Source organism: Nipponia nippon, unplaced genomic scaffold (assembly GCF_047370975.1).
Source record: "Nipponia nippon isolate SJK-2023a ecotype South Korea unplaced genomic scaffold, ASM4737097v1 scaffold_10, whole genome shotgun sequence".
Classification (NCBI taxonomy): Eukaryota; Metazoa; Chordata; class Aves; order Pelecaniformes; family Threskiornithidae; genus Nipponia; species Nipponia nippon.
Window position 1 is genome coordinate 32,008,515 of NW_028262291.1, and position 27,328 is coordinate 32,035,842.

General features: G+C 39.8%; 1 protein-coding gene across 11 annotated transcripts in view; it reads right to left on the reverse strand.

Annotated features, from left to right (window-relative positions):
* Positions 1–1,581: 1,581 nt before the first annotated feature.
* Positions 1,582–27,328, reverse strand: part of SIPA1L1 (signal induced proliferation associated 1 like 1) — a 232,186-nt gene continuing 206,439 nt past the window's right edge. For 10 of the 11 annotated variants that reach the window (XM_087746430.1, XM_087746424.1, XM_087746429.1 and 7 more), the window contains 9 exons: positions 24,505–24,623; positions 21,584–22,023; positions 15,309–15,548; positions 14,067–14,232; positions 10,458–10,701; positions 7,621–7,767; positions 5,038–5,152; positions 4,461–4,542; positions 1,582–3,690 (listed from right to left, as the gene is read on the reverse strand). In XM_087746430.1, coding sequence (XP_087602556.1) covers positions 3,547–3,690; positions 4,461–4,542; positions 5,038–5,152; positions 7,621–7,767; positions 10,458–10,701; positions 14,067–14,232; positions 15,309–15,548; positions 21,584–22,023; positions 24,505–24,623 — 1,697 coding nt within the window. In that variant the 3' untranslated portion in view covers positions 1,582–3,546. The remainder of the gene's footprint in view (positions 3,691–4,460; positions 4,543–5,037; positions 5,153–7,620; positions 7,768–10,457; positions 10,702–14,066; positions 14,233–15,308; positions 15,549–21,583; positions 22,024–24,504; positions 24,624–27,328) is intronic. The other variant, XM_087746434.1, reaches the window with a different exon arrangement.

Sequence of the window (27,328 nt, forward strand, 5' to 3'; positions counted from 1 at the left end):
GACAGACAACCCTCCCAAGTTGTGCCTGGTTCATGGGGACCTTTCCCACAAAAGGAAAAGCTGGGGAAAAGGCTTCCTCACAATACCTGTTCATTGGGTCTGGAAGACATTTTGGCTTCCTACAGAAACAACAGGCTATCATACAGTAGCCATGCTTTTAGAGGAGTAAAACCTGCATGCATTGCAGTTCATCCCTACATCTCTCCCCTAACCCCATAACTGGTTCCCCCGTCCCCTTCCCACCAGCCTCTCCCCTCACAATCCTACCTCCTGCGTGCCTTACAGCTTCCCACAGCCCGATACCCTCTGACCTGCTACCTACACCCTGCTTTGCTTCTGATGGAGTATATCGATCCTGCAGGCTGCGGGATGCCCCATGGTGACCCCTCCTGATTTGGGGATTTTGAGAGAAGGCAGCCTTCTGCTGCTGTACCAGCCACATCTAGCTATCCAAAACACTGTCGCAGGCAGAACAGGACCTTCGCACTGGAACGTAGACAAGGAATACAAAACTCTTTCCAGGACTATAAAACATTACTTTCTTGGGAGAAACGGGTGAAATAGGAAGGCAGCCCCTGTTTAACCACACTCCTCCCACAGCCACCTGCCTTCTGCTTAGGCCAATAACTACTCAGGCTGTGAGGAGGTGCCTGCAAGTCCGATCTTGCCCTGATCTAGGCTGACCTAGCAGTGTGCCTGGTGGAGCGTGGGAACCTCTGGCGTGAATTCATTATGAATGTGGGCAGGGCAACTCCTTGACCTGCAGGAAACTTTCTGCTTCAGCTCAATTACCAGTATCCAGTTACAAATGGTAAGACAGCATCTAGTTTTCTTTCCAAGATCCAACCCCTGGTTTTCAATCAGATGCTTCTATCTGCTCTTGCTGCTTCAGAGCTCTCTTGGTCCGTACTTAACTGCTAAAAAGAGATGGATTTTCTTTCCCCACGTGCCTTTTAAGGGTCCATTCAGTGACTCTTTCTTGCAGACTGACCTAGTTCCACATTTTTTGAGCTGTGCAGAACACTGATCCACTGGGGCAAAAAAAGGTCTGTTCAAAACATGTCCAAGGTCATCTCCCAAGTCAAAGGAGGAGATCTGGAAAACAAAACAAATGGAGTATCTGCCCCCCCCCGCCAACCCACCCTAACACCAGGTTTGGCTCTGGGATGCTGAAAGCTGTGCGTGCCCTTGGGCAGATGTGCCAGGCAAGTTTGGTTTTGACCTAAAATTGGCTTCATTTTTTCCAAGTAAGTTCCAAAATCCTGATAAATGATAAAAAAACCACTGCCCCTCCTTTACCTTATCAGCCTGGTGAAGCTCAGAGTCACTGTTAAAGGCAGCAAAACCTTGTAAACAGGGAAAGAAAATACATTTGTTCAGTAATACAAGTAAATAAGGGGATGAAGCGCGTGTATACATACCAAGTAATGGCCTTCACATGGATAAAAAGTAGAAATCTGACAGAGAATGAAATTCTTCTATTGCCCAGCACTGAGAAAAGTGGCACAAGAAGAAAGCAGGAAGAAATGGACACTCTGGAAAGTCTTAAACAACAAACCCAACAAAATCAGAAGAAAATGGTTTAGAAGAGCCTTTAAAATGAGTTTTATTGTCAGAATTTTACAAGTAGCCTTCAGTGGCATCATACAAGAAGAACTCTGTTGCAAAACTCTAATAAATAGTCTGCCCCAAGTCCCAAAATATTTTTTGAAATAAAATAAAAACCAAACTTAAAAATAAAAGAGAATAAAAGCAAGACTTCTGGATGCTCAGAGATGTTAGCAATATTTCCCATTTACAAATAATATCAGGCATTATATAAATCTCCTTCATACAAGTCATTAAAAAACCCAAGACATTCTAAACCTTTACAAAAGCACTCCAGAAATAGTTCCAAAGAGATCCATTTCCATGACAAAACATTAGAGAAGAACTCCACGGGGATTAGCATCACAAACGAAGTTTGAGGTTGAAGTGTAGCGTGTACTTGTGTGGAGCAAGATTAAAGAGCATGAAAAAGGGATTTGAAAAAAGCGTGGAAGTTTCTGTGACAAGACTATGCCCGATGATTTTAATCTGTTTGTTTGAGAACGTGGTAAAGGGGAGGGAGTGGATGCTCTTGAAATTAACCCCCAAATATACTGCACTTTACGCAAGGCAGTATTTATTCAGGTAGTGACTGTATCCTCAGAAGGGAGCAGAAAAGGTTTCTCAGCACGCTGCACAGTTCAATGACTGTGCAGACCGTGGCGCTTAAAAGTCGTATTTGACACCTAAAAGGTATTTTCTAGAGAGGTAACATGTTGTGGCAAGTTAGCTGTTCCTTCAAAGAACAAGAAATTAACTTTCCTGGCATGAGGCAGTTTGGGAAATCTCATGCTAGACAGGTTCACTGGGGACTGGGGATTTGAGAGCTCCAATCCTATCCCAGTACTTTGAAAAATACGCTTCTCTAATTCACCTTTGCATATTCCTCTGTCTACCATAGTAAAAGATTTGTAAGACCTCTCACGTAATAAAACACAAGTTGAATAAACATTTCTCAAATCTGTTGTGATTTGAGAAGTCCAGAGAAATGGAATGGGAGGGCAGGTGCACGGAGATGGTTTAGGTATGTGGATTTTCATGGAAACAGTTCAGGGGAAAGAAATCTTAATCTCTTTACAACTTCAGCCTAAGTCTTCTGCACATATGCAAGCAACAGATTCCCCTGGAAGGGAAGGGGACTATACCTAAGCAGTACAGCAACACTACTCAGTATCTCTCAGCCTGCCTGATACGGTATGAACCGCAGCATGCCTAGTTTTGCTGTTTGTAAAGTTACTTGCAGCCATTGCTTCCACAGGAAGCAAAGGCTACCAGAAATGCTAATGCAATAGATGTGTGATAATATGCCTCACCCATGGCTCACGTCTCTATAGCCTCTCTCCAAGTGTTATGATGCTGGTTGTACTGTACCATACACTATGGACACGTGTTCTCTGTCATGTATGGGAAGGTAGCACTAGCAGTCAAGCGCAAATTGCTAAGGAGACACCTAAAACATTGCATCACATCCCCTTGTCTGTGGCATACTTCAGAAAACAATGTAAGAAGAGCAGTAAAATAAACATTTCTTTCTAATTTTCTAGATGTCATAATATTTGCCAAAGCTGCAAGGAAAAGCAGATTACCTGAAACAGAGAGAAAGGAGTTAATGGAAACAGAGGCAGATGGAACAGCAAGCCTGATCCAGCCTCCAAATAATTTTGTACATAACAGATAAAGAGACAATGTGCAAAAAATAGACATTCACATTTTAGCAGTTAAACTTTTATTTTACCTTTTTAAAATTATTTACTTTGTTTTTTCTACAAAAGGCAGACATTGATTGTTGATCTGCAATTGTTCTGAGTGCGCGCAGAGATGCAAAAAAGGGTTACTGGAGGATGAAGGACAGGGAAGTGCTCTGACTATACTTTCACATGTCATGATTAAGGTGGCATTAAAGCTTAAGTCCCAGTAATAATATTCATAACAGATAGTTTCCTTCCCCGTACACTGTTCTCAGTTCATATCAATTGTGTTGAAAACCCATTCGGTGAATTTCTTCAGTTTCTCGGTTGCATTTTGGGATTCCTCCTGTAACCTCAAGTTGTCTTCCCGCAAATGTTGCACTTCAGCCTGAAGACTGGCCTTGTCCTCTTTTTCCTTAGGCATGAGGAGAAATACACATCTTAATGGAAATTTCAGGTCATGCTTCCTACCTAGCGTCAAGAATCTCTCTTAAGAGAGCATGAGTCTCATTCATTGTAGGGATTTTATGTGCAGTAACACATGGTTTTATATCTAAGGGACATTTGTGACATTTCATTCCTCACTTTTTGCTTGAATGAGGATTTCTCTATATTGAATTCTAATAGAGTAACTGGCTCCCCAAGTGGTGAAATAAAATTGGGCATGCCCTGTTCTCTACGTACAACATGTATGTACAACTGCTGATGGTGAACTAAATAAGGGATAGGAAATACTCCTGCAAATACTTCCCCAGCTAAGAGACTTTTCGTCTGACCACAGCAGATCCTTCTTGGACCAAGCAGGCAGTAACACAATACAGGAAGTTTTCACAGTAGAAATTATATGTTTAGATAATACTCTCACTTTTCAACATCAACAGGATATATTTACACGGACTAACTTCAAGCCTTTCGCAGCGTCACCTGAATTAGGAGTGGAGGTACTCTGAATCACCCTCCTAATTTAAGCAGAGGAATCAGATGGCTACAAATTTAGACACTCCACCCTAGCCTTGCATAATTAGAAGTATGGCCTGAGAAAAGTAGTAAAGAAATGTCTTTTTCTCATAGAAGGATGAGAGTGTCACAGGCTCAGGCATGGCAAAGCAGGATTACACAGTTGTTAGCATCACCTAATAGCACTAAATATATGTCTTACAGATTTTCCGTAGATGAAATGTTTACCTTCCTTAAATCCTCTTGCAGCATCTTCAGCAAACCTTCCAGTTGGTCCACTTTAGAGGCGAGAGTTGGAGGAGATTCTTTACTGTTGAAAGCAGGAAACAAGAATAGGTATTGGTATGATTTACTCTCTTCACATAGGGTAGCTAACAGCCTTGTCTATACCAAGAGGCTTTATGTAGGTATGCACTCAGGTACGCTAAGAATTCACAAAATGAACAAAAAGTACTTCACAAAGAGTACATGGAGCACATGCAGCACGTTAATCAACAGGACAAATTTAACTCATGATTAATTGGGACCATCCCACCACTTGACTTCTTTCTACTTCTACTTATTATATGTGCCTTGAGTTACCATTGCTTTGGACACACTCGTGGACATCTCAGACAAGAAAGAATGTGCAAAAAGGTTAAACTGTACTTACAATTCTTCTGTTTTCACTTCCCACCACCATCTTCATGAGACCTTGTGAAGAGTTCTTCTGTGAAGCCTGGAGATGGCTTCCAAGTAAAGACATTGCTACTCTTTTCCTTGGTTTGCAGCTGAGGAAGCCTGCATATCTGGTGTATCTACTTACCCTGTATAAGGCTTTATCTGTGCAGTAAGCTGGTCCTCAGCCTGATCACTACTGGAGGCAGCGCTCACAGGTCTGTGATTTTCATCAGCAGCAGCAAAGAATGAAGCTCGCTGAACTGAGAAGGCAAACATACAGAGAAAAACAATGGCAGCAGTAAGCATTATTTGTTCATGCACAGCGCAACAGCTACACTGCAGGATCTGAAACCGATGTAAGAAATGTGTCTCAAGAAAGATAAGGTGATGATATGACATACCAATATCCACTTGACAAAAGCAAACTGGCATTGCAAGTGTTTGCACCAGGTTCTCCACTGTATTGGATTCAACAAGCAAGTACTAGCTCTGGCGCAGCACTGCGTGCTCACACAGACCATGCATCACCCTCAGGCTAAGAAGCTCTCCAGGAGGAAGATGCTAGAGAGCGCAAAGCAGAGACACCTGGGCGGCGCTCGCAGAGTCCACCCAAGGCAGAGGCAAGAAGCCAAGCTGGAACAACAAAGAGCTGTGCAGAATTTCCTGGGTACAACTGCATGACACCGCCCAGTAACTCAGTAATTATATTTAGCTTCCTTCACTCCATAAAGGATCCCTTTTTCTTGAGGAAAGAAAAGCTCACTGTGCACAACTGACATGTGGAAAGTAAAATGACCAATGTAATTTTTCAGGACCCAAAATTTTTTCCTTATGCCTTAGAAAACGTTTTCAGATTGAAACGTGAAACCTCTTTCTTGTCTTGTGTCTATACTTTTTTGTCCTGTAACAGCTCGGATGTTTTAACGCATCTCTAAATCACTGTCACATGTGGTGTGACTACCAACTACACCTAGCTCTGGAGTTTCCTAGCACAAGCAGTAACATAAACACTTTTTAGTTTAATAAATCAACATCTCTCTCCCTCAGCAGCTGCTGGTCTCTCACTGGAAACAGAACAGTATCGTCTTTTTCTGCTTGGCAAATTTTTATTCTGTGCTTTCAACAAGGCCAAAATTAACGTGCCTTGGTATTTGATGGAATTTTTCCTGCTCCTCTCTTTTTTCCCTTGAATGAAAATACTGAAGGTTGGTGTAGCTCAGGGATCCAGGCAGATTTTGTTTCAGCTGGTGGCAGATATCACGATTTGTAACTTCGGGGGCTTGTGCTGAAGACACCAACCAACAATGTAGAAGAGAGGTGTCCAGGATCACAGAATTTAGGTTGCTTGGTACTTGTCAATCCCTACTGGCACCTGGCAGAGACTAGAGACTGGAATTATATTGACATCAGACAGCTGTTCCCTCTCCAAGTCAGATCTGAATTTATCTTTACAGCGGTGAGATGAAGGTGCCAGCCAACACATTACCCCAGCTTTTCTTCATCTGAGCTGTCCGTTCGTTACCTTCACCACACTGACTTTGATCGCACTTCTAAAGAGAAACATGAGTGAGTTTGGGGCCTACAGAAAGAGGGATTCAGGTTAACGAGGACAGTCAAATAAATCTAACCAAAAAAAGGGCATCTTTTAAACAGAAATTGCTGACCACAGTGAAATGCATTAAAACCTGGGTTTCGTCCCTATGTGGTGGTGAAAAAAACATCACTACAAATTCATCTCCTCTTGAGGACTAAGGCTTACTTTGAATACTCTTTCCCAAGACTGCACGGCAGAAATGAGACATGCTGATCCTACAAATCCTACGGCAATGGAGCAGAGCACACATGTACGTCTTGAACACCAGCTTAGACATGCACTGTCTTAATGATGTTTATGGCTACTACTGGAGAACAGCCAAGAAAGCAAGTTGCTTCACAGCCTCCTCCAACCATGCAGAATAATGTCTAAAAGATTCAAGATCAGTGAAAACACTTTCATGAAGGTGGGACAGCATTTATGCAGCGACTAGGAAAAGGCACTTCTGCTTAATGCACCTAGAAGACTTTTCCATCGGATTACAGTAACTGTAAGGTAAACTCCCTTTGGGCTGAAGTGTATTTAATTTTAAATTCAAATACATCTAGGCAGCTTACAGTTCTCTTCAGTTTACCAAGTGTCAAGGAGATGGAAAGTGCCATAGGATGAAACGACACTTATGTGCACGTCTATGTATGCAGAGTATGCAAAGGGAAGAATGGCAATGGAAAAGTATATACCAACAAGGCGTATTTCCCAAATGACCTTGGCAGCACACTTCAGCTGTGCTACAGAAACTTCTTGCTAGTGCGGTAAGCAAGCAATCATTAACGTGCTCATGTGCTTTTCCGCTGGTATTTGACTTTACTTTTGCACTTTTGTGCCAGATGTCTTTTCCACCCTAGCTGTGATGTCTGCAACTGCTCTACCTGAAATGAAAAGTAGCCAGTTTCACAGACATTTGGCCAAACTGTAGCACAGAGGGATTCTAGTATGAAGAAATGGTATCTGAGTATTACATACAAAGTTTTAGGCTGTTAAGACTTGAGTTGCTATTTTAAGTGACCTTAAGCTAGGCTAAGTAGAAACAGTCACAACAACAAAAGCAAGAGTCAAAATTTAAAAAAACCAAACACTCCTTAATGAAGCATGCACAAAGACCAGCTTTCTAAGTATTACATTCTGAAAATTTACCTTCAAAGGCTTTGGCAGCATCTACCAAGTTTGACCAGTCCAGATCAGAGGCAGAATCAGGCAATGGCATAAGACCAGGGTCTGGCATGGGCTGCCGTCTTTGCTCCTGGATATCTGTGAGGGAGCTGTCTGAGGCAGAAAACTCTCCTGGAGTAATGCAGAACAAATTAGAAACTCCATTAAAAAAAACCCAACCAAACAACAAAATTCCTTTTCTTAATACTAATGCATTCCTATTTGTAATTTTTAATAGCATGTTTGGAACCAGAACTCAGCAGAATGTTTGATCAACTGTAGTTGACCAGATCCAGCATGTTACAGCTCTCCACAGTTTAGTGAAACCTCTTGATCTTTACTGAAAAATACCCACATCCATGTACCAATAAGTTGGTACATGGCCCACTATGGAAAAAACATTGGCAAGTTTGAAAGAAGGATATAAAATCCCTGTAATTTTTGTGCAAACTGGTGCTTAGCGAAGTGAAACACTTGAATTATTGCCACTAATTAGGGAAAGACTGAACTGTGATCCAACAGTTACCTATTTGATTTCAGTTCACTGGCTAGACAATCAAAAACGTTGCACTGCCTGGTCAGTCAGCATATGTGTAAGCTCAAGAGGAGCAACAACCTGCTTCCTTGTGCCCTTTGTCAGGGTGTAAAGAAAGTTTTGAAAAATTTGTAGGTGGTATTATAAGCACCAGAGATGTAGGGGCCAGAAGATGGACGGGGCACCTGGGAGGAAGCTGCAGAGAAGAAGGGTGTAGTGAAGAATCCATCTGGACTGGAGTGAACAGAAAGACAGCGTAGCGGGCAGGACAGAAGCCCACTGGAAGACAAATGCCACTAGCTGTGTTGCTTATTTTTGTCACCCCCCCGTCTAATAACTATTTCAATAACTAAAATATCTAATAACTTCAGCTAAATAATATTGCTGCCTGGGAAACAATGCCCAGAAACGCTACACTGCATTCACTTCTTTGCTCAAAAATCTTGAATTTTTTTTTTTTGTCTCTGCATGTTTACTTTTTATTAACATAAGTTCAGCTCAATTTTAACACTGAGGATTCTTGTATTATCTCTCCAAAAGAGGGCAGTTATTTGGGTAGTTCTTAACATGAAAATATTTACAATTAGTGAGAAGATACGCAGAATTAGAAGAAAAAACTAACCATCTGAAAAATTAACCTGTTTTAAAAGCGTGATTTGGATTGTTAATTAAGACAGATGAGTAAATAAGAGTATTTTTAGCTCACTGGTTTCCCTCTTCAAAACAAACGAAGGTGCTCTGGAATGTCTGTTCTTTGTTATTATGATCTTTGAATTAAAAGAATTTTGAATAGCTGGAAGCCAACCAATACTTGTGCTATTCAATATCCAGCTCTACTTAATCCTTCCATCAGCAAAGGCAAGCGGGGGGGGACACACGACAACTCACACATCACTCAAATAGCTGGTTCTTTTATCATGCGGGCCTACATTTTATAGAAAAATGGAAAATCTTGTTTTGTTGACAAATGTAGAAAGCTTATGTGCTAGGAGGAGCAATTGGTTTGGTGTGGAAGTGAACATGACAGTGAAAGAAGGTTTTGTGGTTTTCTTTTCGGAAAATACAGGCATCTAAATGAAAAGAAACCAAGTGCTGCTTTCCACTTCTACTCAGATGGCATCATTAATCTTCTGACCCCAAGCCCTCAGAAACCAAATCCACCAACCAGTTACAAGGGTAACCAAGTCTGCAAAGTTATTTTTGTGCATATAAAAAGCAGAAGTGAAGAGAGCTCAGTTTCCTAACTCTTACGCAAGAAACGTTATACAGAAACAACAGCTCATGAAAATGTCAGGTTCAACACTGAAAACTGATGCCTGGTGATCACAGACAGATGAAAAGAATTTAAAATAGATTTCTTCAGCAGCCTTCACTGTCAAATGTATCTTAAGCATCTAAATACAGGCCGTGCTTAGGGCCCACTATACTGAGTTGAATCTATTGATAGCCTTGCGTTTTCCTCCTGAAACATACTAAAACATGAATAAATTAGAGCAGATACGTACTTCTTCAGAAAACATTGCAGAATCCTACACTGTGAGATCTAGCTCTATTTCTGGAAAACACATTTAGTACACATTTAGTTATGAGGTACAGTGGGAACCTGTGAAAATTCCCTTTCTCACCAACTGAGACATTCACATGCAGCAACACACAACCTATCAGATAATCCTACTGAGACTTTTCAGTAAACTAATGGGGGAAAGCTGAGTGCCTTCTTGACAGCAGATTACCAAGTAACAACTTCTTGTTAGCTGTTGATGTGTGACTAAAATTAAGTAACTCAAGTCCTGTAAAATGACTAGGGTACAGGAGTGAATTTAAAAACAGTTGGCACAATAAAAGCTGTATCTGGTGTAGTTGTACATCCAAATGTCCATCAGTATTTCTCCACTTTTTTATCATTATTTTCCTAGTAGTATTTTGTTCCCATAATCCCACACTAAAGGAAGCGACACCTGAAGTTGTCACTGGTGGATAACCAGACATTATTTGCCCATTGGTCCAACTGGTCCAGATGACTCCTGGTGAAAACTTACAGCTGATGAGGCAAATTTTTGTGCTCCTTCCACAAGGTAACTTGCCTGACCAGTCATGCAGTCTTATACCCACTGAAGTGAGGAAAAAAAAAATTCCCCGGCCTATTTTATATTTTCAGGCATAGGACTTGACTCTCCTCATTTTAGCTAAATCAAGATGGATGTACTAATTGCCGTAACAAACGTTTTCCCTTAACATGATTCACAAAGGATTCTTTCGAAAGTAGAAAAGTGGGAAATACGCTTACCATGTAGTGATTTCATTCCCAAAGTATATGATGGTCTCCGTAATGGGAGCGACTTTGGGAGAGAAGGGTACGTGCTGGTGAACAGGACATCATTTGGCATGGCTTGGTCCAAGAGCGAGGCCCGCGAGGTGAAGAAGTGGTCCCTTTGACCACTGTAAATACTCTCATCTGACAAAGTCCTTTGCAAGGCACGCCTTGTGGTAGGAGTGCTGGGAAAGGGAGACTGACAGGACAGAGTGTGTGACTATACATTCATAAAAACAAATAAAAAGAAATGAGAAAAAAAAAATCAATAAAGAAGCTTTTGAAGTCTATGTTGAAATAGTTTTATAAAACTATTTTTTCAAATAAGAAAGCAAGTGTTAACATAGTATTTTTTCAGACTGGATAGGGAAAAGACCTAAAGGAATCTGCTTTGAAGGAGATTATAACTAGATAATATATACAGATCTTTTTCAGCCAATCTCACATTCTACCTTTTAAATACCTTTCAAACTTCTCCTGAAGTGGCAATCTCAGGCAGCCCTCATGGATTCTAGAGCTGATGTGTAGCAGAGATAATGTTTACAGAAACAGACTGAATGCTGCATAAGCCAGAGCTCTCCCTCCTGCCTGGGGAGGCTGCCTTCCTGCAGGCAGACCACCAGCAAATGCCAGCTAATTAGAAGTCTCATATTGCTGAACAACTAGGAACACCCACCACCGCTTCGATTCTTCAGAAGGATTTGAATCAAAATTAAATAAGTAGTCCCATGAGTAAGAGAACTTGTGTCTTACCCCCACCATCATCCCAGCTTCCTTAATGCTCCACACAGGAGAAAGCAATGCTGTGGTTAGCCTGGAGTTATGTACTCTCCGGCCAGTGCCAGCAAGCTGCTATCAAAAAACTCATAACTATTCCCATCAGCAGAGACACCGATTTTCATGAAACCTGTAGTAATATAACTATCTCTAAGGCATGAAGTTTCTTTACGGGTTGGTTGAAATTTGGTCCAAAGGCTTTCCTGGAGAAATGGCAAACAGAAAGGAAGACCTCACCGCCCTCATTTGCTCTGTAAGCAAGTTTAAACAAAAAAAGAGAGAATATGATTTCCGGAAAGAGTGATTAAACTTTATAAAGAGTTGCTCATTTGCACAGAAAAATAGTTCTCTCTTCTCAGAAAAAGGAAAAAATGTTTAAACAGACGGTACTCTATTCCTGTGATCAAAGTCCCGCACTACAAGGTGGGAGAAGAGTGTGGAGGAGGGACTATTGGTACTGTACAGTGGAAGACAATCTGCCAGATTTGGTGTCCCCGTCCCCCCCCAAACATTACAAATTTTAATATTAAGAGACTGCTGCAGGTTTTGCTTTTATGGATTAAGGATCAGAAACAATTAAGATTACTTTCAAAAACCTGCTATCATCAAAAGACAAGGAACGAATGAGAAGCCATGTCCCACACCAACTTTCTATTACGTCACGTTCTCCCTTCTGCATTGCCTCCCTCAAGACATGCCCATAACAGTATGAACCTTGCATATACAGTTAACACTGCAGAAATTACAACTTCTGGTACAGTTGTCACTATGTTACATTGAGGATCAAGCTGCTTTTTTATTCTGAAATTTAGAAGCTCAATCAGCAGGTTCATGTTATGATCCACTGAAATCTCCCAGCACTTCTCCTGAAGTGGCAAAGGAAAAGAAAATGCTGCTAAGTCAAGCAGTGTTTACTTGAGGGTCCTATAGTTCACTTAGCATTAAAGAATTAGGAGCTGGAACCACCAGTTAATATCAGACCTTGAGACTGTAAGGTTGCACAGATATGAACATCTGATGGAGTCAAAACAGAGGCAATACCAGTAGGAATTGTCTTCCAGTAACAGAGCAGAGGGAAGAGAAAAAGAAGGGTGACTTGTCTGAGAAGATATAATGCACAAGTAGTAGGTAAGGAGATAAGGAAGGCTGGGAAGATAAAGAGACACGCGAGACAAAATCACAGCCTAGAACAAATTCTACTAGCAAACAAAGCCTTTGGCAGCCAACAGACAGGAAGGAGGAGGATTTTTGTGCAGTGAACTGATGAAGGGCATTATCATTCTTTTTATTTATTTTTTTTTAAACTGTCAAAGAATTTTTATGCCCTAAGACCAACTTTTTTGTAAGATGAAATCTAAATCATGCAGTGGGAAGAAATGACATTTACTTTTAAAATGGAAAAGATTCAATTTGCTGGAGTGATAGAATGTTAGTAACTTGCTGAAATTTATCAAAAGTGTAACCTGAGTTACCATACTTGTTACAGTCACCAGGAAATAAAGATCAGGGTAAGAACTGATTCACTAACCCCAAAGCAGAAAAACAACAAACTTGGGAACATACACACTTTTCATGGTCTTCAGGGCACCTCTTTAAACAGAATGGAATTTCTTGGAATGAGAACAATCCCTTTGCTCAGAACAGGAGATGCTCGCATTGCCCGTGTCCCACTCCCCTCAGAACTACCACAAACCTAAGAAAAAGATATCCTGCCACTGGCAAGGCTTTTTTTTCCTCCAGCCTCAAAGGTAACATGTGAAATAATCTGTGTACGGAACCTAGCACTTACAAGTTTTAATAAGCCACTTTGGCTTTTTACAAGCAAAGCAAGAAGTTGCAGCTCTCTCTTCTGCATGGTTGCTGTGGAAACCATTTGGGCTCTAGGTGATGAGCCTGAGCTGTTAAGCACTGACTGTACATGGAGACTGCAGAAATCAAGACATTCTCTTCAAAATAGCGGATTTTAAAAATTAATATATACACTTTTGTATTATTATACACATTTTGAAACATATCAGGAAACATTTCTAACTATTTATTCTGTACAAATATTTGCTCAAGTTTAGGGAGCATTTTTGGTCCTTGTGCAGGTAACAGGATTAGAGAGGCATAAAAGCGTGCTTTTTGCAAGGAGTTCCAATACTGTCAACAAGTCACTGTCTAGTCATGCAATGAGAGAAGAATAATTCGAATGCATAAAACACTACAGGATTGTCCATGAGCCAGCAGTCGTAAACGTTCTTTGCACTTTGGTATACTAGTCTCTTTAAATTTGCACACAAAACTGTAATAATATTGCAGTGACTGTAATAATGAAACTGTTCCCCAAATGTGTTTCTCTAGTAGATAAGTCTGTGACAAACAGATGACTTTTTCTCAGAATCAGATTAGAATTCAGGGCATGCCTTGTATTTTATTTTCCTGTTATAGGTGAGAACAGAAAAGATCCTATGAGAGAAACTCTGAGTCTAATGCCAAGTCCAACCGAGTAAGCTCTGTATGAACGAACGCTTCAGCTTTGACTGTTTTGAAAGCACTCAGCATTTTCTACACAGAAATCTTAAAGCTTCACAGCCTTCATCCTTTTCCAAGTTGTGATGCGTTTGCTGTACTAGTTGATATGCTTAGGCAGCAATGAACTCAATCATCAAATTCTTACAAAGTGTAACTTTACACATTTCTATTTTGTAACAACTGAACTATGACTTGGATCAGAAGAGGATCTGTGTGTTGCTCTTCAGGTATTCTCAGATTTCACTGAACTGTGACAAGAGATAGTCAGATGACAGACTCTCTCTTTTAACATACCTTAAAATTCTTCTGGGATTCAGGTGTTGGGCTATCGAGATCTATCAATTTCTTCAGCTCTTCTTCAACAGTGGACTTGGATGCTCGTTTCGGTGATGCTCGTAGATCTCTCGCTGAAGCACGCAGCCGAGGGTGGGCCATTTCATTGCCATCACTCTGGTGACGTCTTAAATGAAATGGAACAGATAGATTCAGGTCTCAAAGCCCTGGGGCAGGAGGCATGAATGAAACAAGAATTATAGCACCCTCAAGATTTTCAAAGAAAAAACCTAGGTAAGGGGCATGGACAAGGGAAGGAGTTTTGCTAATACAGCAGAGCCTCATCTTAATGAATACCTGCTGAAGCAATGAACTTGTTAAAAAAAACCCAACTAGCAGTACACTCAAAGGTTATCGTAATACATTTTCCCAATAGGGACTGAATCTATTAAAATAATGTATATTCCGTACAAAACTAAAAAATATAAATGTCTTAAATGAGCCCAAAAGCAGCAAATCACTAAGTTTCTTTAATCTTTTAAATGGCTTTTTATAATGCAGTTTTCACAAAGTTTCACCATCTCCTTTTGGCAGCCAGTTATCAGTATCATCTAGGGATACTGTGCTTGACCCAATAAAAGTCAAGAAGGGTTGAATAAATTACTTTGAAATAGGCTTTCAGAATCGCTTGCTTTCCAAGTCATGCTAGACTTAAAGGAACAATATTTTCACTAGTAAGTTGTTTCTCAATTTCTCTTCCAAAAGACACGGTTGCATATTGTAACTCAAGAGAGATCTTGGCTTGCTTTAAGCCAGTTAGACTGGATACTGGCAGCAATCTTAAGGCAACATGCAGTGCCACAGAGCTAATGCAGAGCATGCACGGTACTACTACACGGATGAGAGGCTTAAGGAAGAACTCAGATTCTACGTTAAGAGGATTTTTAATATTTGCTCAAATAGCATTTTTGAGTCACCTTTAAGAAGTCCCAAGGAAAGATAAGCTTTAATAGGACTGAAATCCATACAGCTCTCTAGAAATTATTTAAAAAAATCTTTTACAACTTAACAGTGAATTAGATTAGCCAACTATCAAATATTTAAGCCAAACTGCAGAAGTCTAGATTAGAGATTAGTTTCTACAAAAGATTAAGCATTCTATTAAATAGTCTTGAGCTCTTCCACACAGAGAGGTGTCACAGATCTCAATGCTTCTTTACAATTAAAGTAAATAACCGAACGAGAACCAAAAAACAGTCTTACTTTCTTGAATCCATAAACCCCACTGAGTTTATTGTCCCTTCTGGCTTTTTCCATCCGATCAGATACTTGCTAGTAGCACCCTGGCGAGGGTAGAAAGTCCTAGGACCAGATGAGGAGGAAGAGGAGGAGGAGAAAGAAGGTGCGAGCTGGGGAGAAGCAGCAGAATGAAGCTCTTCTTTAGGTGAGCTTCTGGCACTGGTAAAAACAACCGGGCTGGCAGAGTGTCGTGAGCTCATGGTACTAGGAGAAAAACATAATAAAGACAAAATTTGCCTCAGATGTGTATATGTGCACCTTGTTTTAACTATTTTTAAAGCAGAAGTCTGGGCACAAGATGTTACTCTTATCAACAGTGGGTAGACTAGCAAAACCAGTTTGCTCTTCTCAAGTCTTCCACCAATGTTTCATTAAAAACATCTCACACAGTAATGAAAAACTTTGTAAGCAACCTCTAAGGATGCAATATACCACCCTCCCCTCGTTCCCCTTCACAAATGGGAAATCTAGGGTTAACGGTCATTAGGCAGCTTAGAAGTAATATAAGAGAGTGTAGCTGAATTAGCAAAAAAGAACCCAAGTCCAATTTCTTGCTGGAATTCCTGGCTGTGGAAGAAAACATACTTTGAAGGAACTTAAGCAAGAGGAAACATCTCTTTAAGACCCCACAACAAACCAAAGAAGAAACCTATACATCTTTCAAAAGAGGGCTTCCTGGATTTTGCCTGAAAACCAACTGCAAAAAAAGACTCTTAAATTGAGAAGTCTGAGCAGGTCTCCAACACATATCACAATTTGTCTCGACAGAAAAAAAGAGTTGGGATGACCAACTGCAGATTAGTATTGGAAGAAGGAGGGGGGCTTTAGACAGGAGCTACTCTTTAGTTATGCTGATATTCAAATATGATGCAATTTGCATCATATCAGGAGCACTAGGGCTTAAGACAATATTTACTATAACAACCTTAAAAGGTCAGACATTTCTAAGTACAGTTACAGGAAAACTTTGTGTACAGCCTTAGTACTGAAATAGCATTATATATTTGGAGACCAGTTTTCTATCCGCTCTCTACACAACTTAGCCACATTTTCATCCCTGTATCCAACACTGTAAGGAAGGAATTTGAAACAGATGGCCCCGTGGTAAAGAACAGTTTCTGACTGAGAAATAAAAATTAGCTGGAAGGCTGAATAAAGTCTCTGAATAATCTCTTTGTTCTTAGCTTAATAGAAAATTCTTCACCACTCTCTTCATATCTTGATAAAACAATGCATTTTCACATCTCTCTCTCTTACTGAGACATAAAAAAGAACTTAAGGTTAAATTTATGTTGCCACCTTGGAAAATAATCTCACCTACATTTAGCCTTATAGAAGTCAGTTATCTAATCTACGCCACTTGTCTGGCTCCTGCTGTAGTCAATGGAGAAATACCCTTAGGAGGCAATTCTCCTCATCCTAAATTAGGTGTCTCAGACAGACAGGGAGAATTAATGCTTTGGAGTTTCTCCTCTCTCTCCATTGGCAACAGATGGCATCGAAAAAAAATCACCTTCAACTATGTTTCATTTTCATATGGCTCAAGTTAAGCACAAGAGTCCCAACAGCTAAGTGCTGTGGATTTAATGAGGAGTCTGCGTGGACTGTAGTCTTCCCACCTCAAACAGCACTGGCTGCTGCAGCCCATGCGTCCACCTAACGTACACGGGGACGGCTGTGCACTCCCTCACATCAGAGGCAAGAAACATCTCCCCATATGCATGCAAATCAAATGACAATAATACAGATTTTGTATTATAGAGTTGTTTTTTTTTTTTCTTCCCTCCACCTGTACAGTTGAAAGGCCTTTACAAAAGATGGCAGATTGGGAAAATATAGGAAGAGATTTTTCCTGTCCATCAAGCCCATATATTTGGCGCTGCATATCGCAACCTTCGTATTTGTACCAGATATAAGTAAACATAATTTACAGCAAGAAAGCAGAGAAAAATAAGAGCTAGGAGGAAAGGCAGTAAATTTCTCTTCATTCCCCCTTCTCTCTTCTTTTTCAATACTGAAAGAAAACTCCTACACATGCCGAGTAAACCACCCCATCTGTGAGGCATCACCACCGCAAATTTAACTAGCAAGATTTGGGGAAGATGCAGGTCTTTAAAGAAAACTTATGGGGCTTCCCCCCCCCGCCCCCATTTTTACCCCCTTCTAAATACACTCAAGAAGTGGAGAAGTCTTTTGCTTCAGTGTAGGAAAAGGGAAGCTCTGATCACATTTCGGAATTCTTTCATCCATCAGGTAGTTCTCAAGGAAGTGCTAGTTGTGAGAAAACGTTTCTTGATTAAAAAAAAATAACAACTCAAGGATCAACACTACCAGCTTATCCAGAATATTACTAGGCAAAGAGGGCAAAAAATGATGTTCAGTATGCTCTACATAAAATTTATATATAAAATGCATATGCATATATATTAAAATTATTATAATATTTTATTATATATCATATTGTACATACACATTGTTTATTCTAAGTATTTTTACTTCAATATTTATTATAATATGTATCATATAATAGATGCCAAGAGCAGCCTGGCAAATAAGCAGGAAAATCAGCATACAGTTTACAATACACTTTTCTTCAAAAGTGTAGTGCATATTTTAAGCTGTGGTTTTACAATATAGTATTCTGGGAGGATATTCTGCTTCAGGAACTATGTACAGAACTGTGGATATGACCGAAACTTTTCACCCTACAAGTAAACACAAGCAGGTCAATAAGATACTGACAGATAAAGAGACACACTTGTTAGCATATGTGGAGAGCAAAAGGCTTTGGATAAACTCTAGAAAAACTACATTGGAGTAGGAACACTATGGCAGTGATGGGAAGTTATTAGAGCATTCGACACTAAGAAGCACGCAGAGAATTCCTCATACTGTAACAGAGACCTGGACCAGCTTGATTATATCTGGAAGAAATTCAGTCCTCATTCTCAGGACACAGAGACAGCCACTGTTGGTCCCCCACCTCCCACCTCAATTATTGAGACATCAAGGATTAAATTAAGGAAAAATTCAAATACTACACGGCAACCTGAAAGAATCGCAGATGACCCATTCGTGACAGTATTCTACAATCATTAAATAATATTTTAAGTAGCTTAAAATTATTAGAAGTAATGAAGATGATACTTGATTAGAAATAGCCACGATTTTCTTTTCAGTTTTGGTAAGAGGACCATAAGAAACCATAGTTTAGGTGGAAATGAAAGTTTGATTTTATTTTTTTCCTAGGGAATTCATGCCATTAGCACATATGGCTTCATTTAATGACTTTCAGCTATAATGATTCTGTATAATTACTGGCCTACATAATGCAATTCTCCTGGGATGCTATGAGAAATCTGCACAATCATCAGGAAGGACTTTGGGAATGGGGGTGGAGAAGAAAAATAAAACCCAGCCAGAAGCTCTGCTGTAAAAGTTAATCACTATAATTTACATTTTGCCACCAATTCTCAGGTACAAGTTCTTTTATGCACCATCAAATGATCTGAACGCTAATTATCGCTCCTGTCTTCTACAGACACAAACACTCTAATTTGTGGTTATTTTCTTTTCTTTTGTCACCGAGTTCTTTTTAGGGCCAAATTCCTTTTCTTCTTGCCTAGAAACCCGACTCTAAAAGACATTACAGACATTCTGGCATCCACAGCCAAAAGGTAAAAAAGTGAGAAGCAACAAAGGATAACAATTTAGAAACTGATAAATACACCAATTAAGCTGCTCATTTCTCATGAAAAGTAGCCTGTTCAGAATCATCCTTCAGTCTCCCCTCCTTCACCTCCTTGAAGCAGGCAGCTGCGGTTGCATGTTGGAAGTGCCAGTTTTACAAGCCTCCAGCTCCAAGCTGCTGTGCCTCCATAGAAAGAGCTACGGGAAGGCTGGCAGCAAGCAGCTGGACCCGGGGTCTCCTCAGGTCAGCACTGCTCTGCAGTGTGCAACCACCAACTGAGGACGCCATGAGAAACAAAACAAAAGCTTTTTAGCTCAGACTGTGCCTTTGCTTTATTATGAGGCATCAAACACATGTTCTAGTCTTCAAAAATAAGAAATAATAAGGAAGGAACACAAGTCGGTCTCTCTTTTTTTCTCCGCCAAAATAAATGATGTGGGTGCAAGGACTGCAGTATTTGTTAAGTATCATGCCCCATGTGCTCTACAAATTGCTACTACTCCTCTTTGCAAAGAGCTGCATTTTTAACATCTGATTTTTAAATGAAACTGGAAAAAAAAAAAAAACCAAAACGAACAACTGTTTTCTTTAGCATAAAGCCTAGGGAACCTTTATCTGGAAATTTCAGTAACAGCCCCCCAAAAACACGTAGAGAATCATTTTAATATCATCAGAGAAACATCACGTAAACCAATCCAAATCAACCAGAGAAAATACCGTGTTTGGAGACACAATGCTACCATATAATAAATAATGAGACAACATCCTAGACTTCAGTTTGCAATCAAGTTGCAAAGTATATCCATGGAAGACAAAGATAAGAGCTATCAGGGTATGCTTGTCCTGTGAAGATATATTTCTATCAAATTTTCTCAGCTTTTCTACTGAACTAACCCTATTTGGTGCTCAGAGAAGAGGAAACCAGAACCTCAGGTGCACAAGGATGCCACTCCCATTAGGCACATCTTTACAATAAAACTTCCAAGAGTTACATATAAATGTTCCAGGCTTCTTTTAGTCACTTCTGAAAAAAATCCTTCCAAATGAAAATGCGATGGACAACTTTATTACAATCAGCATTTTGTATAAGAATCTCACATTTAATGCTACTGCCAGCTACATTCAGACAAGTACCACGGGGCACGTGGCAAATTCTAATGAATGTTAAAAAAATGCATATAAACATGCTTGTCTTAAAATAAAAGGCATAAAACTGTAGATAACCACCATATAGATTTTTACTGTCAAGAAAGGAGCACATGCTAACATTGCCCAAAAATCTAAGTAAACCCCTCTGCATAGTGTTTTCCACAAACTTGCTCAAGTCCTTCATGCATGCACAGCTACTACAAACACCAGTCTCAAAGACCTGGGTGGGATTTATACCAACTGAATACAAGCTTTAGTGCCAAAAATGGCCAACCAAGAGAGGCAGAAAACCAGAGCAGGACCACCATTAATAGATTATTTAGTCAAAATTACCATGACAAAGTACATGGAGACCATTCACTACATTACAGTCTCTATGACAACCCCTATTTGCAGCTACTGTATGAGGAGGTGTTAAACTGCCTGATAAACATCTAGCCTTGTGTAAATGTAGCTTTGCTCAAAAGAATTAGCAAAAATGGCTTCAGACTTCCAGCCTATAGGTATTTTAGCTGCACACTCAAAACAGATGGGCCTTAAGAATAAAAATGCAACAGTCAGGCTCTCTGCAAGTCCAACGAATTATGATGATCACACATCTTCCTTGAAAGAGCTGTGTTTTGTTCTTGCTGCTAGTATGTCACAGTATGAATATTTTTCAAAAAGCGCACTGAATACTTTTCGGGAAATGGGTTAGGAAAAGGGTCTGAAATATTTTCTGCCTCTAGCAGCTCTGATTAACTTGTAAAGTGGGTATCTTCCATCTGAGGTGTTCAAGCACATTATACACGTACTTGATATTGCCAATTTTACAAGCAGCAAAACTGAGGGAGAGAGGGAAGGTGACTGTAACGTGTCATACCCACAAGCTTCCAGCAGAATGAAATTAAAATCTGCGTGCTAGCACTCACAAGCAACTTGCTCTCAGTCTCGATCATACTGACTGAAAGCAGATTTTTAAACAAAAGGACTGGGGAAAAAAATGCAAAACATCTGAAACGCATACTTGCAAGACTAAAAAAGAACCTCATATTAAACACATATTAAATATTATGTGCATTAATAAAATGGACTGATCTCCATTCTGATCCATATATGAACTGTAGTTCTTGCAAGATATTCCTTATAAACACACCAGGCATGTCTGTCTTAGGTTAGTTTAGTAGGAGCAGTATGGAATATGCTCTCAAAGACATTCTAAAGAATGTAAGCAGCAGCAGATGCGAAGACTAAAGGTGGTCTTAATTTTCAAGCATTCTGGACAGTGAGATCTTTCAAAACACTGGTTAACATAAGTAGATACCTCTCTTCAACATCCACTTCTCACTTTCGATAGGCTAGAGAGTGAGAATGGGAAAATGAGCATGGAGGGGTCAATCTCATAAGAGGTGAAAATTACCTTGTATGCGAGACAGCATCACTAAGACTATAAGCACTGTTCTCCCTCGTGAGAGGATTGGAGGCTGGTTGACTCTTGCTGTGAATATCCAGGCTCAGTGAAGACTCGGTCTTTCGGTCTATGTGGCTCTCTTTTTCCAATGTCCTGTCTGCAATGGACACCACTTCGCTGGAGCTATGCCACAGCGGTGCCACTTTCTCCTTTGTTAGCCCTGTACGGGGAGACGTTGCTGCTCCCAGGGAGGCAGTGCTGCCATGGCTAGGTCCGTAGGAAGTGGTATCTATGCCACTATCAGCTGAAGTCCCTTGAAGGTAGTTGTAGCTGTTCAGCTCTGATTCAGTGCGCTCCCCGCTGTCATACCATTTCTCATCACTGTGAGCACTGGAGGCATTGCTGGAGAGAGTATTGCTGCTGGAATGGCTGGAGTAGTGGCTGTCAGACTACAGAAGAAACAACAATCCAAAAAAACCACACTTGTAGGTTTATTTCAGAATTATGGCAATAAAAAGGAGGAGGAAATTACAAAAGTCATCACTGCACAAAAGGAGCTCTTCTACCTGAAGTACTGGATAGAAACATTGAGGAGACTAATAAAATCTAAAAATTTCATTCCAACAAAATGCACGTGCTCTATTCTGGGTGCACATACAAAGCTTCCATATGGATGTGGAAGCCATGTCTTAACTATTCAGGGAAAGCCAGAGTTGTTTGTATTTTGTCCTAAAATACTTGACACTATTTCCTTTCAAGCACAGTTCTGCTCAGCCCAGTCCAATGAAACTGGTTGAGCTGTGTAGACTTTGACTTGGTTTATAACTACCACAGTTCAAAATATTCTAATTTTAAGACTCCAGTGTTTTACAACATGAAACGTAACTAACCCACAGAAAGTGCACGTTATTTTAATAATCCAATTGCCTAGCAAGAGATTAAAGTAGGGCAAAATAACCACTGCCCTTCCTACCTCTTTGTCGTAGGGGTATATTTCCTCCTCAGCAGGAGCATCCTTTGCAAATGACCACTGAAACACCATTTAACTAAACTGAAATTGTTTTCCGAAAGGCAAAATTGCAAGAAAGGAAGCTTTAATGCAATGCTTTGAAATTGTCCCACCAGGGCATGCCAGTGCCTGGCTGGTTTGTGTGTTCTGTCCTTGGTTACAGCCAGCTGTTACGAAGAAACCGAATGCCCTCCATTCCATAGCGGGCATTGGTGGAATATCCCATCACAGGAAGAATTTCTTGCCGTACGTTCATCATTGCTTAGCAGCTCACCTACCTTTGGGGTATTTATATTCATCTGAATTCCTTAATTTTAGTTTCCATCTACAGAATTTATCTACGTTCTGATCATCTATATAATCAAGAACTGAAGCAGTTTTTCCAGCAGGCAATGGACTTGTTTGGTGACCACACGGCCCAGGAATAAGGGAAGGGATGGAAAGGAGCCTTAGAACCACCTTTCCTATTTGTCTGCCCCTGGAGTTTTACAAAACAGCCATGGGCAGAGATCCCAGCCAAATATAAAAGATTAGATACTGTTTCTGTTTTCACTGGAAGAGGGAAAATAGAGAATGGGTGTATACCGAGAGCAAGAAATTTCAGCATCCACATTTCTTATTATACTAAAGCAAGAATTGACAGAAAAACAGGAGGAATATTAAGTTGATCTGGACTCCTAGTTATCTCCAATTGAAGTTACTGCTCTTCATTAGGAACTGCATCAATCCCCCCATCCATCTGTCTACACAATAAAGATTTACTTTAACAATGACTAAATGAGAAGAATGCAAGCATTAATAATTCCAGAGCTACAACTTTGCACGCAAGCTAATGAGTTATGTATCACATCATTATACGGTCAAATACATCTCATGGAAAACAGGTCAATCTAAATATAAAAACTAGTCTGTGCTCCTAAGAATATGAAGACAGGTGTGTTGTTGTTGTTGGCTTTTTTGGTGTTTCATATTTTTTTTTAATAATAAAGATATGTTGTTATGAATTAATAACCTAAAAGCAACACTGCCAACTGTATTGAGAGTGCTGGTAAGCAGGAGCAAATAACAGGAACCAATTAAATACGTTCTCACATCTAAATAAATGTAATTAATCCTTTCCCAGTATAATCATGCAACGCAATTCCGTATTTTAGCTGATTGTACAAATAAATTAAAAACCCAAGTGATACAGCTTATTGGGTAACTTAAAATTTAAAGGGTGAGCTTTTTGAGTCTAGTGACGTAAATAATTTTCAAGACGTTTTGAGTTTATGAACATTACTGCATTTCTCTCTCTCTCTGTATGTCAATCAGGAAGTGACACCACAAAGGCGCCAATATCTAACTCTGCAGAGACAGAAAGGCAGAATTTACTATTTAGACACTAAACACAAGTGAAACAAAAAAGATTTTTTCAGACCTTTCAGACAAAGTCTTCCAACAGTGGGCAAAGTAGGTTATGGAAAGGAAGTAATAGTTACACTAGATGAGGAAAGTGGAGAAAATACAAAACCAAAAGCAAGATCACTATTCTGTTTCAAAGAAGCATCTGAGTATTGCATTATAAAATATATTAGTAAACTTTAAGTCTCACATGTGAGCCTAGGAATAGCTTTGTAAACTTCCACAAATCCTCTACTTATCACAAGATAACAGACAAGAAGTTGCTGTTCAACTGGCAACAAAACATTATTAACTAGTAAATAATTTCAGTAGGCTGTGCTTAGTATCTGTAGAATTTGGGAAACAACAGGTCTGCTCACTGCTTCCTTCATGTTCTAGTAGGGAACAGGGCTTGAGGATTTTTTTCTTTCTTTTTTTAACTGACACTCTAAATATGACTTTGAACAACACTTTTGGTATCAAGAGCTTGTGGAGCAAGAACGAAACATTAAATAATTCCTTTTTTAGGATAACTTACATGACCCTGCTTATTTGGAGACAAGTGAACCACAGGATCCTGTCTCATCAGTCTTCCACTGGGGCTTTCTCTGAAGGATGGCAGTACTTTTGATACTGCTGGGAGATGGCATGTTGGTTCTGCAATACAGCACACAACGATGTACTGAAGAGCGTAAGCAGTGCAACAAACTAAGAAAATGTGTAATCTAATTTTACACTGCAATTTTCCCAATACTACCACTAGCCAAAAACTTTGGATACCTAATATGAAATTCATTCCAAATAAAAAAATACATATTGTGACAAAACACAGGTGAGTAAGTGAGGGCCCATTCCTGCCTGGCATAAATCAGTAAGACTTCATTAAAAACCAGCAGCCACTATCCTGGCTTTTGTTAGAACAGCCTGAATGGTATCATGCCCCTATTGTCCAACAGCACTGTATCAGAGCATTAAAACGGTGAAATATTCATTTTCACAGTGTACTGACATCGTATCTCTATATGGACATTGCCTGTGGACAAGAGATTAAAAAACCTGAAGATCCACATTTCCTTAAATTGTATTCTGTGCAAGGCAGGACAATAGCAAAAGTCTACAGTGATCACTTAAATGAACGCATTTTCTCCCATACAACTACTACACGTATTTCTTGTCAAAGTTAAGGTGAGTTAAATAAACATTTTCCAATTGAAGAGATAGTAAAAAGCTGTTGAAATCACAATATTCCCTTAAAAAATGATGGCTGTGAATGTGGAAACTGCATAGAGGTACACAAGAAAGTAATACTTATTAAACTAAACAGACAAAAGTGAACAGAATTAAAATCATTCATCTTACGCGGACATTTGTAGTACTGCTCTTTGCCAATTAAGCTTATTTTTTCCTAGGAGGTAACTGTGGGGGTCTAGAGGGTGTTCAGACACAGCCCTTCAGGTAGGTAACTGCCTTCTCAGAGCACAAGGTCAGTATTTTTAAAAGAATCTTTCTTAGTTGCACCTTTTTATCTGTATCTTCTCTCCTGTGGTTATGCAATATTCTGCACTTCTAAAAATGCTGCTTTTAGATACAATATGTGCTTATGAATATCAACTACTTAACAATACCCATGGTAATTAGCAGTGCTTTAAAGCTTTCCCCAAAACAACTATGGTTTGTTCATCTTGATCTGCAGCATTACTTGCTTTTTAAAAAAAAACAAATTTAAAAGTTTTAAAAATATAAATAATCATCATCATCAAAATTTATCCCCCCCGCCAAGTGGTAACAAGCGGTGTTGGTGCACAAAGAACAAAGGTCTTCTGTAGCTAAGAACAGGCCAGGAAGGAGCGAGCGTGTGGATTCACTGCACCTAATGCCTTATCTACCTTGAGACAGATTATCCCAAGTGCAAATGTGCTTATTTGGCATAGAACCAAAATTTCACTTAGATCCCCCAGACTAGCAATAAAGTTTCCAGTCAGAGATGCAGCTTCCAGCTGCGACTCTATGAATGCAGGACAATACGCAAGAGAGAAAATACAGAGATTATCAGTGTGCATTTTCAGCCTTTGCCAAATGCCAAACCCATCTCTTCTGCCACACCGTTTTTCTTGTTTTTTGGTCTTATTTATTTATTTTGCTAATACGGTGACACCTGACATTGTACAACAGAACTTACTGGCAGCTCCGCTCAGTGCCAGCATCAACACCCAACTGTTGGTCTGCAAAAGTAATGCTGAGCGAAAGATCAGTTTTACATGTGTCGTTACCATCACAACAGTATCAAAACATATGCGATTAAAAATCGTTCTGTCAAAATGAGAACTGCAGATCAGTATAATCACAGCTTCTTAGTGAGAAGTATGGGGGTAGTTGTGAGGGAGGGACTGACAGATGGCTTCAATAACAAGGCACAGCTCACTGAGGTTGTGAAGGTATGTGAACAAAGTACATCTCCAGAACTTGAGGTTGGCATTTGCCTTAAACTCCTGCTGATCTCACTGAACCTTATTCTGTGTTCACCACTAGTCCATTTATATAGAACAAAAGCTGTGACGCAGTAAAATGATGATCTATATGTGCAATAGAAAAGGTATGGACTTGTTTAATCAATGGTAACAAAGTTAGAAAAAACCAATCTGGCAATCTTGACCATGGTCATCAGGTTGGATCAATGCTGTCTGTAGACAGGACATTTCCATTGGTGTCAATCTCATTGGTATCCACTCAAGACAAGCCATAGCTGTAGCAAAAGGTCTATGTGCAAAAACTTCAAATGAAGGCTTAACAATCCAAATTCTCAGTACCCAGCTGGTTTATGTAGTTAATACGTTCCCTCAGCTGACAGCTTAATTGCCAAGTGCAAAGAAAATGTATACACTGGTGGAAGGCGATTACCAAGCTATAGATTTACTTCACTATTTAAACTTCAATTGCATTTTTTCCGTTTTGTACGTGGTATTTTTATAGCTTCAATGATCAAACAATCAATTTGCATTTATATAGCACTGTTTGAAAGGGAGCATCACAAGCACTTTAGACAAACTAAGCAAAAATTAAACGAAGCCAAGCCACTCGGGAGAGTAGGTGAGGTCAAACAAGTCCTCAACAGCAAGACAAATTAGTATGTGTGTCTACCCAACCGCTTCTAAAAGGACAAAGTGTTTCAGGGTAAGAGCATTAAGGTAGATTTAATCCCACAATCAAATGAAGAACTGAAATCAGTTCTTCCTCAGGTGATACTCATAGGTCTCAAGGAAACAGACTGTAGAAGCTAGTATATGCTCCAGACCTAATTATTCATCCTGATGAACAAGGTTAACTTTCAAAAGACACTGAAAATGCAGTGCTTAAGAGGGTTC